This window comes from Hesperophylax consimilis, chromosome 20 (genome assembly GCF_061612785.1).
Source record: "Hesperophylax consimilis isolate HC1 chromosome 20, BYU_Hcon_1.0, whole genome shotgun sequence".
In the NCBI taxonomy this organism is placed as follows: Eukaryota; Metazoa; Arthropoda; class Insecta; order Trichoptera; family Limnephilidae; genus Hesperophylax; species Hesperophylax consimilis.
In genome coordinates this window covers 19,068,527-19,082,800 of record NC_142855.1, presented here as the reverse complement: position 1 = coordinate 19,082,800, position 14,274 = coordinate 19,068,527, and the positions used below count along the sequence as shown (strand labels likewise).

The 14,274-nt window shown below is 39.1% G+C and overlaps 1 protein-coding gene across 2 annotated transcripts in view; it reads right to left on the bottom strand.

Annotated features, from left to right (window-relative positions):
* Nucleotides 1-14,274, bottom strand: part of LOC149414260 (PAX3- and PAX7-binding protein 1) — a 32,760-nt gene continuing 18,486 nt past the window's right edge. For both annotated transcript variants that reach the window (XM_089643815.1, XM_089643816.1), the window contains exons 9-17: nucleotides 12,919-13,045; nucleotides 11,556-11,729; nucleotides 10,568-10,743; nucleotides 8,845-8,909; nucleotides 7,124-7,251; nucleotides 5,840-6,032; nucleotides 4,881-5,065; nucleotides 4,315-4,450; nucleotides 1-2,856 (exon numbers count right to left, since the gene is read on the bottom strand). In XM_089643815.1, the coding sequence (XP_089499941.1) occupies nucleotides 2,796-2,856; nucleotides 4,315-4,450; nucleotides 4,881-5,065; nucleotides 5,840-6,032; nucleotides 7,124-7,251; nucleotides 8,845-8,909; nucleotides 10,568-10,743; nucleotides 11,556-11,729; nucleotides 12,919-13,045 (1,245 nt within the window). In that variant the 3' untranslated portion in view covers nucleotides 1-2,795. The remainder of the gene's footprint in view (nucleotides 2,857-4,314; nucleotides 4,451-4,880; nucleotides 5,066-5,839; nucleotides 6,033-7,123; nucleotides 7,252-8,844; nucleotides 8,910-10,567; nucleotides 10,744-11,555; nucleotides 11,730-12,918; nucleotides 13,046-14,274) is intronic.

Genomic DNA, 14,274 nt, shown 5'->3' with positions numbered 1-14,274 from the left:
TTGAAAATATAGTTTATATTTTAACATGAAAAATATTATATACAATTTCACAAATTAAAAAAATATTAATTATAACGAAGGACAAAAGTAGAACGAATGCTATAGAAATGAGATCCCCGAGGCGTATATGTGGTAAAACTTTGTATGGCCATGTTAAAAATGAGGAGATCCGGAAAGAAATCAAGGCTGATGTAAGCGTAATGGGTAAGATTAAGACAGGGACGCTTAGACGGGTTGGGCAAATAGAGCAAATGAACAAAAGTAAGGTTGATGGTAGAAGTAGTCAGGGTCGCAAGACGTGGCACGGTCAAGTGAGTCTAATATTGAGTCGGTTCATGTCAAGTGTCAGAATAATATGAATGAATCAAGGAGCGTGTGGCGGAGTATCCTCTCTGCCTACCCCTGTAGTGAAGTGGCATTATGGTTAGATAATAAATAAAAAATTCTTTATATAGTCACATAAAACTATTATATAGCGAATTCTTAAAGAAAAATTTGACCATCTAGGACCCTCGCCTTGCTGGGGCGCCGCTCTAACAACTGAGCTAATGGGACCCTATCTCCTTCAGTCATATTAAACTGTATCATACTTCAAACATTGTCTTCAATAATTAAATATTACAATTTGAGGTTTCACTCGTTAACCTGTGGTGTACCAGGAAATTCCAAGCTCAATTTCCAAAAGCTCAAATTCTAAAATCAAACGTCAAGTGTCCACTTAAATTTTTTTTGTGTCGCATTAAATAAGTATATGATAACAATTCTTCCAGATTTCGGTAGTTTATACAACTGTTGTTACTAATAACATTATTTTGTGCAAGAAACCTGTAAATAAATAATGCTAAAAATATAATTATTCATTATGACGTAAAAATTTTGACATTTCTATGATAATCTTACGAAGTTAATTTTCATCACTTTTCTTGGGTGAAATATTATAAAAATTACATCAAAATAATGTAGATAAAACTATCTTTCTGATGATACCTCAAATCTATTATTTCCACAATCAATTTATATCAAAAATAATGAAAGAAGACGCTTCGACACTTTGATGGTTGTAAAACGCGGCAAATATTTCGTTGGCATTCTACAGAAAAATTCTTTGTAAATAATCTGAAAAGCTAGAAGTCATTCCGGTATTTGCTGGGTAAAGAACGAGAATAGCCCAAGCGATTGTGACCTTGTTCTTCATACAAATTCTTTATACATAAGGGTCAAAATCGCACATAAACTATTATAATTTTTTTTTTTTTTAAATTCGTAGATAATGTGCCGCACTCACATATGCGGTTCCGGGATACGACGGGTTAAGTTATTCCAAAAATAAATATTAATCCCATAAAATAAAAATAGGATATATTTATCCAAGACACTTTCCAGATTGCATTTAGTTCGAGTTGAATCTTACAATCATGCATAAAGACAGCAGCCAATATAAAGGTCCATTGATAAAATGAAGACAATGTTAAATATGACCGAAGGAAATAGGGTCTCATTAGCTCAGTTGGTAGAGAGGCCCCCCGGCGAGGTGAAGGTCCAGGGTTCAAGTCCTAGATACGACAGAATCTTTTTGTTTCAAATTGTCATTTGACAGTCGCTAAAATTGAATGATTAAATATTACAATTTGAGGTTTAAATCTAAGTTGTTACAAAAAATTAATTTTTCTTTATTGTATTTTGAGGCAAACCACTTAAGAGGAAAACCAACAGAAATGTGTTGTGTATCAAAAAATCTTTCTTGAACACATAACCAATATCATTCGCCGGTCTGGTAAGTCTGGAAAATTGCGTCTTATGTAAATTGGCAAAATAAAAATTAAACAGTAAGTACCTATATTATTCGCTGTTTCCAATCTAACTCAGCGTCCGCTGAGTTAAGCTTAAATTTGGTTTAACCCCTCAAACTAATTTGTTCGGTTTTGGGAACACTCCGTTGAGCCAATTGTTGTTCGCTTTTGAGAACAGCTCACTTGGTCCAAAAAAAAATTGTTGCATTTCCCTTACTGTCATGGTGAGAAATATGCTTTAAACGGTGTTAAGAGAAAATACCACGCTTTATATTCAAATTAACTACGAAACCATAGGTTCCGTAGTAAATTTGTCTAATAAAATGTGTTTTTTTTTTATAAGTAATTTAAGTTTAGTAAAAATTTTAATATATCAAAAAATATATGTTTATTTCTAATAATACAATTTAAATGCATATTTCATCACCTTTCAAAAACAGATATTAGTTTTTGGATACATTCAGAAATATTCCATTTATATGGATTTTATTGCAAAGCGGAAATACAAACAAATTTTCTGACCATCTGACAGCGTCTGAAATTTAACAATCAATATGCCAGAGGCCGGAGGGGTTAAACCACGTACCAATATAGACGGGATTGTGTGTAGCGACGCATATGAGGTGTGCATATTGGTGAAATCCCAGTGTTGTCCTAGTCTCGAAACGATAGAAGCACGTTTTGGGGGCGTCTCAGGGTGCCCGGTAAATTAAATTATTTTTTGAGCAGACCATCTATTTCAATGGCTTCCTCTGGACAGTCCTCAAAACACACAACTCACATTCCCTACTAGCAAATAAATAATTTATCTGTCGAAATAGCAAAATAAAGTGTATTAAATCAATTATTGTGACTACAATAATATATTGGAAAAATTTTTCCATTTGCGTTCAACTACTGCTTGATAGTAGATACGCAGGCCGCTGTGATGTTGCTTCACATGACATGGTTTGACGTGACGTGGCTTGATGTGACGTGGCTTGACATGTGATGCCGCGGCCGGCACTACCCCGTGGGTCCTCCCTGGAGGATGGCGATCGTGGAACGGATCTGCTCAACGGCTTTTCTGTAACGGAAAGGAGATCATATTGTCATTGAATTTGCTATGGCGGGCAATCATGCGAATTCAGAAAACCTCCAATGTTCTGTTTAACTGTTCTGTGGAACTGTCATATGGAACTGTCCTGTGGGACTGTTCTGTGGAACTGTCCTGTGGAACTGAACTGAACTGAAGCTGTTGAACCGTATCACTGAACTCAGTAACACCTTTGGGAGTGGAACGAGTTAAGCTACCGATTTTAGATTAATTACCGATTTTAGTCAACGTTTGCCGTGCGGCTAATGCGCGTAATATTGATAATTTATAAACTATATTATGTATTAGTATTTTTAATGATAAACTAATGTTTTAATACAAGGTTTTTACGCATAGCACAAAGGATAACAAATTATTATGAGCAATATCATTCACCTCAAATACCCATACAAATTGAAAAAACCTTCCGAGAAACAATAAATGCCGCCGACTGGAATTGAATCCGCAGTCCGAAGTGTTAATTTACTTCTTATGTGTCAATATTTCGCAGTTTTAAATATAGAATTAACAAATTGAGTCATCATTGTGAATAACAGGTATATAAGACAAATGACATGGATTTTTTAACATTAAGGCGATGCACTACGTTGTGTAATATTTTGAATCCAGCCGCTATCAATAACACACCTTACGTAGATGGCGATAAGGCTTAAATTCCCGCTTAACACCATCCACCTGTTTTGATTTATGCAAGAAAAAAACATGACCTAAAAGTGCCTTTTATTTTATTTTGTGGATGTCTAGGCACAAATATTTAAATGTTTTTCGATCATTTTATAAATAACTTAATTCGCCACATTATACAATAAAACCATAACAGAAAATCGGTTCGTAAGTAGGAGATTTTGAACTTTAAAGCAGTTTTCATAGGCCTTATACATTATTTTTTTCTGGGCTTATTTTTATAATTTAATTATCTAAAAAATACTCGATTATTTCAAAGGCCAAGATGTATTCTACTTGCAGTATTTAATTAAAGCATCTGAAACATTTCTAGGCGACTAAATTTTCAAACCAAAAACACATGATTTTGCATTACTACGTATTCCATAGCCTTAACTTCACACAGGAACCCTGAGGAAAATAATTTCCCTCAGGGCCTGTGCCATCTTTGGGGATGCTGTTTGGAAGGTCTTTTTAAGAAAAGGAAGGAGAGAAAATTCTGGGAAGAAAAGGGTATGAAGGGTGGGAAAGGAGTGACGGAGGTATGAAACCATCCCTCCCACTGTGGTGCAAGAGAGTCCTGCTGGAGGGATCTAAGGGTCTTCCTTCATTCATTCTATTCCGATCCGGCCCTTCACGCGGTTGGTGGGCAGACGTATCCGCCGCCAAGACCCAGCACCCCTGCAGAGGTGTTGGTTATCCGATAAATGATTCCCGGGGCGGCGGTACCCATAATCATAGATGAATATATAAGTACAGACTCACAAGTGCAGAGGATTATCGGTAAGGTTGGCCAGAACCTCCTGGCAGCAGAGCAGGAATTGCTGCAGTGGTGGTCCGTTGCGTTCCCAGGCGCGCGGCAAGCAGCTGCCTATGGCCCAGCACAGTTCTGCTCCATACACTATAAGTGGGAGAAAAACTTCATTTGGAGGTTCCCAAAGCTAATGGAATAACACCCTGAGTTACGTAACATGTGAATTGCATTAATTCGCAGATATGTGAAAAAGTCTGTTAACCCCTCAGACCTCTGGCATTTTCTGTCAGAATTTCCACCTTACAATAAAATCCAAATAAATGGAATATCTCGTGAAACACAAAGAGCTCAAAATGCATCAACTGGTCAGTAACCAAGTCGGTGTCGCGTCTGCTTCCCACCCAGGCATTGTGAGTTCAATTCCTCGGCTGGCTAAGTCCTCCATCATGACACAAACAAACTTTTTCCATTTACTGTAATGGCAGTAGGAGATTTTCAAATATTCGTAACACGGGAATGTTTGTTTATCTTTTAAAATGTGGTACAGAAAAGTGTGGCACAGTAGTGGTGTAGATACCTGGTGGACAGCAGCGCACCCCGGCCAGCAGGTACCTCTGCAGCAGGGCCCCGAGCGCCAGGGGGGCCAGCGTGGAATCAGCGATGGCCCCGTGCAAGGCTGCCAGGTTGGCCAGCAGGCGGGCCCCTCGGGCCGTCTGGCGCCGCAGGAACGCTAACCCTGCGCCTTTGGTTCCTTCCACCATGCTACAATAGAATACGTACAGTATTATATATAAATACAAATGTTATGGAAAGTATTAAACTTTATATACCCGATAACTTCTCACAAGTATATATATAAATAAAATAAACCTTACATATCTAAACCATTTTCCGCCACGAGTGGTGTACTGCAAGGTAGTCATCTTGGCCCAGTTTTATTTATTATTTTATAAACAACACAGTCAACTGCTTTAACCCATTACTGCTCAGGAAATCTCTATCGCTCAAGTGGTTAAGGGTACAAATCAATTTGCGCAGAGCTGGTAGGTGGCGTGCAAATTATTTGCTGCAAAACAACTGTAATTGAAACTCTCAAATTGGGTAAAAAAAGTTCAGCGCCAAAATCTAATATTTTGTCTAGTTTGACCCTTTTACAAATGCTTTATAATTTACTCTCGACAATACACTTACGTGAAAGATGAGTGAACACGTAGACGATCTGTTAAGAAGCAAGGATTTGCGCAGAAAAGTTCCAACAAACGGTTACCTTACTTTAGCGAACTTTACTTTTCTGCCCCGAGTATGGTTATTTCTGTTGTGTCCGGGGTTTCAGTAAAAACAACTTCAACAAACACAACAAACAAACGTAGTTTATTCAAGGCATTCTCGATTCCTTCTGGTGCCATCCACCTCATCGAAATGATTTTGCATCTTTTGTGACTTCATTGGTTGGTGTTCTTGAAGCTCAGTTAGAAGAAGCCAGTGTAGGCATATAATGTAAGAGAGGAGTGATCTCCAAGGATGTGAAGGACTCACCTCTTGGGCAGCAGCGGTATGAAGACGTCGTGCTGCAGAGCTGCCTGCGCGCGGCGAACAACGGCTTCAGCCAGCGCGGCAAGGTGGCGCGATGAGGGTCCGGCGCCCGGCATAGCAGCCACGCGGCGCAGCAGGGCGGCCAGACGGCGGGATTGAGCCGACGACATGGGGTCCCATGTGCCGTCCACCAGCTCTGCAGGAATTATACAAGTTAGCACTGCCTTCCACCAGCAAGTTTGATGGAGCAAATGCAAATAGAGTGGTGGAAGCCCGGAACAAACGAAGAAAGGATTGACTTATTGTGGAATTATATTAAAAGCTTTTAGTAGTAATTCTGTGAACAGTCGAACTGGCATCCAAAAAAGCATGTTTCTAATATTCTTTTATTTAATAAATCAAAACAAAAATTTTCTCTGAAATCATAAGATATGTAAGTAGGTACTTAAATACCTACCTACTTAATTAAAAATCATATATTTTAAGATTTTATTTTATTTCAAAATTTAGGACTTTTTGTCTTAAAAATTCAAGAAAAGAAGACAATTTGTTCAAAGAAACGTCACTATTTTAATGACAATTTCCTTTTTAAACTTTCTTCAGGCAGTTAGAAACCACGATATTGTAAAAATGCAAATAAGAAAGTCCAAATAGACATAAAAAAAAGAATCAATACTGAACAGTCAATGTTAGCCATCTAGTCAATGTTAGCCATCTAGTCAAAGTTAGCCATCTAGTCAAAGTTAGCCATCTAGTCAATGTTAGCCATCTAGTAAAAATTAGCCATCTAGTCAAAGATAGCCATCTAGTAAAAATTAGCCATCTAGTCAATGTTAGCCATCTAGTCAAAGTAAGGCTTGCTTGAATAATAAGTGGAAGCAGCAGATTTTCGAATATGAAAAAGTAACTCAAAAAAATTTACAAACAGACAAAATGCAAAACGGTTGAGTTAAAACAGGACATCCCTCAGTCAATAAAAAAACGGGCCGGTAATGGAGTTGGCAAATCAGATACGGGGTACCGGGTGCCATCCACCAGTTGTGCAAGAATGCAGTAAGTTATTTACACCGTTGTCGGGGGAAAAAGCCAGGATGAGAATGGAGCTGTCAAGTCAGCCTAATAAGATAATATAATGATGCAAGCAGATAAACGAGATGTTTGAAAGCTTCAACGGTTCTTTTAAAAAATAACAGAGGGTGCCACTTCTGTTTAAAATAATCTGAAACTGTACAGTCATTATGATCATCAGATTCTACGGGCTTCTGTGGCATCCGAAGACTGACTCACCCGTCAGCTTGGGGATGATGACCTTCATGACGATGTTGGGGATCAGCGTGATGTCGGGGTCGGCTGCCAGGGATTCCTCCGTCTCGGGCTGCTCATCTTCCTCTGATAGGCCGTACAGCATCAGGCCTCTGGGACGGAGAGAATAATTAAAGATAAATTAAATCAGCAACAACTAAGTAACCTTAATTCTTCCGCAGGGACACGCTAGTATCCGATACTCGAGCATTCAAGTATCCGATACTCTGCTAAGTAGACAATTGCTACCTAGAATCCGTCTGTCTGGAATCAGACTATTCCCTTAGGGCGCGCCAAACAAAACTAAAATAGTTAAGTATGTCTGAAAACAAGATATCGACTACTATACCTTCTGACGGGCGTGGGTTTAGATATGTGTGTTGTTTCTTAACGTAGGTAGGTAGTTGGGGAACGGAATTCAAAGAGGGAGTGTTTTTCGGATTGACTTATAGTAAATGTTTAAAGTTCATCAGTTCATCCGCAACACGGATGACGTGGCAGCAAAGGTGTACCCTCAGATCTCCAGACCTGAGACGGAATTCTCAGCTGTCAGACGATCAGGGAAACTGGACGTTACATGTCCATGGTTTCCAATGAGATCCTATCGTCCGGTAGAGTGGCACGAAGGTAGCAGGGAACGAAGCGGGAACGTGGTTTAGAATAGAAGGAAAAGGAACGGACTCAAAGGTTATTTACGGTTGACGACCAAATCCATCCAGACGCGGATTGTAGGATTAACGTCGGATTACACTTCAACACGGCATTCTCGAAAAGAACATGGCTTCACGATCACGTTTCACCTTCTGTTGCGGCGTGAATGGACTGTAATTGCGATATTTTGTGAATTTGTTTGATTTGACTAACCAATATCTCCAAGCTGTCGGCACCTTTCCACTTTGCTCTGCGGTAATCACCGGTAGGGTAATTGTTAGTATTGGAAGAGAGTTCAGGAAAGGGAATGGTGATATTGGGTTTGCGAAATCGTCAATGCGTTAGAGATTGCTATTTCTTTTTATGCACTTCGTCACGGCGATCTTTTGCGGTATAACATTTGCTGTTTACAGCGTGGCGCGGTGGTTTTAATACCTCAAGATAGGTTATGCGGAAGCGGTAGGTCGGTTGAACCTTGCGGCGCGGTAATTTTAACACAACTGACCAATGTAGGTAAAAGCGCGGGACCCGGGGGGGAAACAAACCGAACCAAATACTATATGCAACAATTATAACTGGCCCGAGCACCCTCTTTACTCGGGTTTTACACATCCCACAACGGGAATTTAATAAAAAAATACGCCACGCATATTTTTGTTAAGATAACATCGGCCTCGTCGCGAATTAACACCCCTTCTCAAATTAAAACAGCGTGCACAAGACCATCGCGGACCTATCGAGCAGGTGCCCCCTAGCCGTCCCGGTATATCCGTGAGAGTGACCTCCTTCCGCTCTCCCCTCTCTTGCCACCTGTTGCCATAGACAATAGGAACATATTCTAGCACAACAGTTCTTACTTTAAAAACAACGGAGTCGCGAATTAGCAAATTATGAATTATAATTCTGCATCATAACAACTCGACCATTCAAGTATACGATGCTCGACCTTCCAAGTATCCGATACACGACCATTCAAGTATCCGATACTATTACTAATGGTCGGTAATGAAAATCTCAAATCATATCTATTTTCTAGTATGAATAAATGGACTAACCTGTACCACTGCATCTTTTCCCAGTCTGGGGCATCTTCATCCGCTATTGGATTCCACAGGAGAAGCTGGAACAATAATATACCATTAACATTTGTACCCGTCGAATTTTACTCGGTACTTTGACCTGTTGAACATTATTATACATAACTCGTTGTTCTCGCTCTTGTTCGTTGGTATTTTTTGGCGTAAATAGTGAAAGCGAATTACTAAGAGCTAATAGTGAAAACTAATTAATTAAGCGCCCCTGAGGTGATATCTCACAAAAGCGGCACTATACAAATTGTCCAATAAATAAAATAAAAAAATACTGTTAGTTTTATTAATTAATTATGTAAAATGATGTCAAGCAAATGGTCGCCTCAGACCTTCCCCACGGCAGTTGATTCGTTTGAGATAATCTTCAATTACTTTATCGTAAAGTTCTTGGGCTATCTCGGCTATAACTTGGCAGATGTTAGTTTTTAGGTGCTCCAACTTTGCATGTTTGTTGGCGTAGACTTCACCTCAGAAAACACCACAAAAAAAATCTAATGCGTATGGTCTCGGCGGCCGCAGTTGGCAGTAGGACGATTTAATTGACTGTGATCTTCCCATAAATGTCGATACAGAATTTTTATTGCTGTAGAATAATTGAACAATTTTAATTCCTCGGGCCTCGCGCATATTCCGTCAGAAGGTCGGTCTTTGCAAAAATATACAAAAAAAAAAAAGTGTATAACAGACGTTAAAGTCACCTCAGTTTTTTGTCGTTTCATATAAAAATAATTAATAGTCTCATAAGTTTTTTCAAATGCAGTCCGAACCTTTGGTTTCATAAAGGTATACATTTTAATTCTTCTGTGGTTAACTTCTAGATTTGAATATAAAGCGTGGTGTTTTCTCTTTCTAACACCGTTTAGATCATATTTCTCACCACAACAGTAAGGAAGACACGAGGATTTCTTTGAGAACAAAAGATCGATTTTGTAAATGTGTTGTATCAATTGATGTGTTAAACGCGCGCCATTAATGCCAGATATCTAATTTACAGTGTTGCCAATTTATGCAACTCAAATTGAATCTATAAGTGGTATACATACTACAAACTGCCACTAGAGACCGCAGCAATATCTAATATTATCACTGAACGGCTAATGAAAGAAGATTAAAAGGAAATAGAACTTATTCTTTATGCTTTGCTTATAGTGCTGTCCTGCATTTTCACATATATTATTTTATTTATCTAATCATCGTTGTTTCGTAATGACGTGTGTCATTTTTCTGGCATTATCAGTTTTGTTCTGCTCCCACCAACCATAGAGCAGGAATTCAAACTCCGCGCTTGATTTTTTACACGGAACGGCACGCACCGAGGAAAAAGTGGGGCAAATAAAAATTCAACTGTCATCGACAAAAGACCGGAGAAAAAAACTGCCGTTAAATCTCATTATTCTTCCCAAGTGCAGGCCCCACTGGACATCAAAACAAAGAATCACCAAACCGGTAAGTGCAGAAATCTGGGGATTACTTTAGAAGGATAATGCCTTTCTCTGCCCCAAATTAGGGTGACGCAATTATAGCATCATCCCACTGTCGTCTTTTTAACCATTTGTCTAAAAATGTATTCTTCTTTTATGCTACACACTTTATGAATTCTTCTCTTTCATATATTCATCTAAATTTAACACTACTAGCAATCATCACGTTAGTTTTAGCTGGAAAGCAATGTAGTTAGAGGATCTACCTTCAGGCGAAGAAAGGGCCCAGCTAGCTTGGGCAGGCAGAGGGCGGCGTACGCCTCCAGGTAGGCGGCCTGATCGCGGCGCCTCCAGCCCTCCATGCGCGCCAACACCGCTGCCAGCGATGAAAACTCCTCCAGGGTGTCGGAGAAGAGCACTCCGGCGTCCGCCAATATCTGATCTGGAACCAGCAAACCAGAGGTGATAAGCATTAAGGTTACATCTCCCATAGATGAAATATCCTCAACATAAACCACATTAACCTTTCCTTATCTGTAGTGTGCATTTACTACACATTGCTTCTAATAACTTTAATAACTCTATAAATATAATAAATTCTGGGTTCAGATTTTAGGTATTCCTCCGTTATATATTTATGCACTGAATTAAAAAAAATAACATTTTACATAGTTTTCAAATTCATTTAAAAATCAGAGATTTTTGTTAAAAATCGGAAACAAATACACCAATACAATCAACCGTGTGACAATGCTACGCGAAGAGCGTGCGAGGAAATGACACACTATTGATGTCCCGCTTTAGTTCCATGAGAAATCCACACGTCCGCAGTTGTATAAAGGCAAAAGGTTGGTTGTATAAAGGTAAAAGTTGTATAAAGGTTGTATAAAGGTATAAGGTTGTAAAGGTAAGGTTAAAAAGTATACTATGCTTTGTTTCAATCACAAATAGAGTACGGGATAACTGCACGGGATGGAGATCTGCGATGAGCACTCACACTGGGCGGCTAAACATAACCCTAAAAGGAGTAGAATAACTTTCAAAAAAGTCAAAGTAAAAGTTTCTAAATACTTTATTTTTAGTTTTAAAATGGAGATTGAACAATTTGCCAATTGGTTGTGTGGACGATTAAGCAGTAAGGCGACGACTAGTCACATGATAATGAGTAGCTTCACAACTCATACTTGTGTTCGACAGATTACATACGGAATGAGGGTGGGTTAGGTTATGTTAAGTTGGGTTAGGTTGACCTACCCATGGTAGTGCTGTAGTTGGCCAGCTCCTGCTGCGGCACCTCCTGGTCGCTGGAGTCTCCGTCCCGGTGTGGCTGGGGCGGCGCAACCAGCTCGCGCGCTCTCCGCCTGCGCAGGCGTCGTCCCTCGCGCTCTGCGATCCGCCGGCTGCGCTCCTCGTCCTTCTTGCCGACAACTGCCAAAGCGATACCAACAGAAGTGTGATTAGAATGTTACCAACCAAAAATACAGACAGCAATCAACCATATAGACCAGAGAAAAGTGTTGGGTTACATAAAACCAGATAAAGAGACAATACAGACATCAGAATATACAGGCATTAACAGAATACAGACTATACAGACAACAGAAAATCATACCGCCCAGAGGAAGGCGGGTGACATAAATCCGGACATAGACAATACAGACATCAAAAGACAACACAAACTGGAAACAATACAGACATCAGGTATGTAAAAACTAAGAGACTATACAGACATCAATAGACTATACAGACATCAATAGATTACACAAACATCAAGAGACCACACAGGCAAGAGGAAAACGTGTGACGTAAAGCCGGACAGATATAAAGAGACAATACATACATCAGGTATGTAAAAACTAAGAGACTATACAGATATCAATAGACTATACATCAATAGATTACACAAACATCAACAGACCACACAGAGAAGAGGAAGACGTGTGACGTAAAGCCGGACAGATATAAAGAGACAATACAGACATCAGGTATGTAAAAACTAAGAGACTATACAGACATCAATAGACTATACAGACATCAACAGACCACACAGACAAGAGGAAGACGTGTGACGTAAAGCCGGACAGATATAAAGAGACAATACAGACATCAGGTATGTAAAAACTAAGAGACTATACAGACATCAATAGACTATACAGACATCAACAGACCACACAGACAAGAGGAAGACGTGTGACGTAAAGCCGGACAGATATAAAGAGACAATACAGACATCAGGTATGTAAAAACTAAGAGACTATACAGACATCAATAGACTATACAGACATCAACAGACCACACAGACAAGAGGAAGACGTGTGACGTAAAGCCGGACAGATATAAAGAGACAATACAGACATCAGGCTTAAAAACTAAGAGACTATACAGACATTAATAAATAGACTAGAGGAAAGCGAGTGACATAAAGCCAGGCAGAGATAAAGGGACAATACAAAACAATCAAAACACACTACAAACTGGAAACAATACAGACATCAGGCGTGTAAAAACTACGAGACTATACCGACATCAACAGACCACACAGACCAGAGAAAGGTGTTTGAGCAAAGTCCGGACAGTAGTTGGTTGACCTGTGGAGAAGAGGAAGAGGCAGACTGACCTTGAGCTGGTTGCATGACCTCCTGCGCCTGGTCCCGGACGTCTGCCCTGCGGCGTTCCGTCAGGTACGCCGCTTTCCGCTTGTGCAGCGTCATGGCGCGGGCCTCCAGCGCGCAAAGGGCCGGCATCTAGACAAGAGAAAATATATTACAATACATATATCCAAATTAAAAAAGAATGCCAGGCTGATGTAAGCATGGTGAACAAGATAAAGAAGGTTTGGACATGTAGAGCAGAAGAACAAAGAAAAGAATGCAAGGAGAATATATGACGCAAAAGTGATTGGTAGAAGTTGGGGACACCCGAGGAAGACACAGGACGATCAAATGTATCAAATGCTTGGAGCCGAACCATCTCAAGAAGAGCCAATCAAAATAACAGAAAGGTATGCATGTGAATGAAGCATGAGTGTGCGATGAGATAGGGGTCTATTCTCTCTGTCTACCCCGTAGAACCCTGTTAATTCGGACATCCAGAATTCACAATTTTTCCAAAAAAAACTCATTTCTAATTCGTAATTCAAAATTTATTTTAATCCGTTGATGAAAATATAGCATGTAATTTTAAAAAAATTTTATCTGTATGAAAATAAATTTTATAATTCTGTAAATCTTAATATGACAGGTTAGCTAAAACTCTCGTAAACATTTCATAAAACTCAAATCTCACTCGTCGGTCACAACCACAGACATAGGAATTAATAGACGAGAAGATAATGGCGAGGGGTAAAATCAACTGTTGAAGAACGAAGGGGGTTAAGCTGACTGTGATTCGTCAATAAATCAATCTGACAGTAAATAGGCATCTCGCATTATAATATCACCATTTAGTTCTTAAAAGTAAAATCTGCTCTTGAATGAATAGACATTTTTACATGGGAGCGCAAATTACTCGCCACGTTATGAACTAATTTGCGAAGTCCAAATTCGGCAAAGTAGTTTCTTCTGTTTGCAGAGTCGTAGTTAGTTTCAGAGTATTTAGTTAAGACACTTTTACAAATGTTTCATAATTTACTCACCCCAGTAAACAACGATGAGCACACTTGAGAATCGCTACATTGTGATGTGATAGTATATGTTTCTAAAACTGATCCATATAATACGGTGTGAATAAGCTTAAAATAAAGTAAAATAATGCTTATACAGGGTGTCCGGAAACTCGTAGTACAAGCGGGAAACTGGTGAATCTACATCACATTTGGAGTCGATTTTGTAGTATAATTTTTTTTTATTTGAGCTTTCGTTATCGAGTAAATCGAGTTTGAAGTTGATTTTTTTTTTTTTTTTTTTTAATCAAATTCTTATAAATTATTACTGAAGATCAAAGTACCCAACTAATTAAAACTATTTGAAAGTAA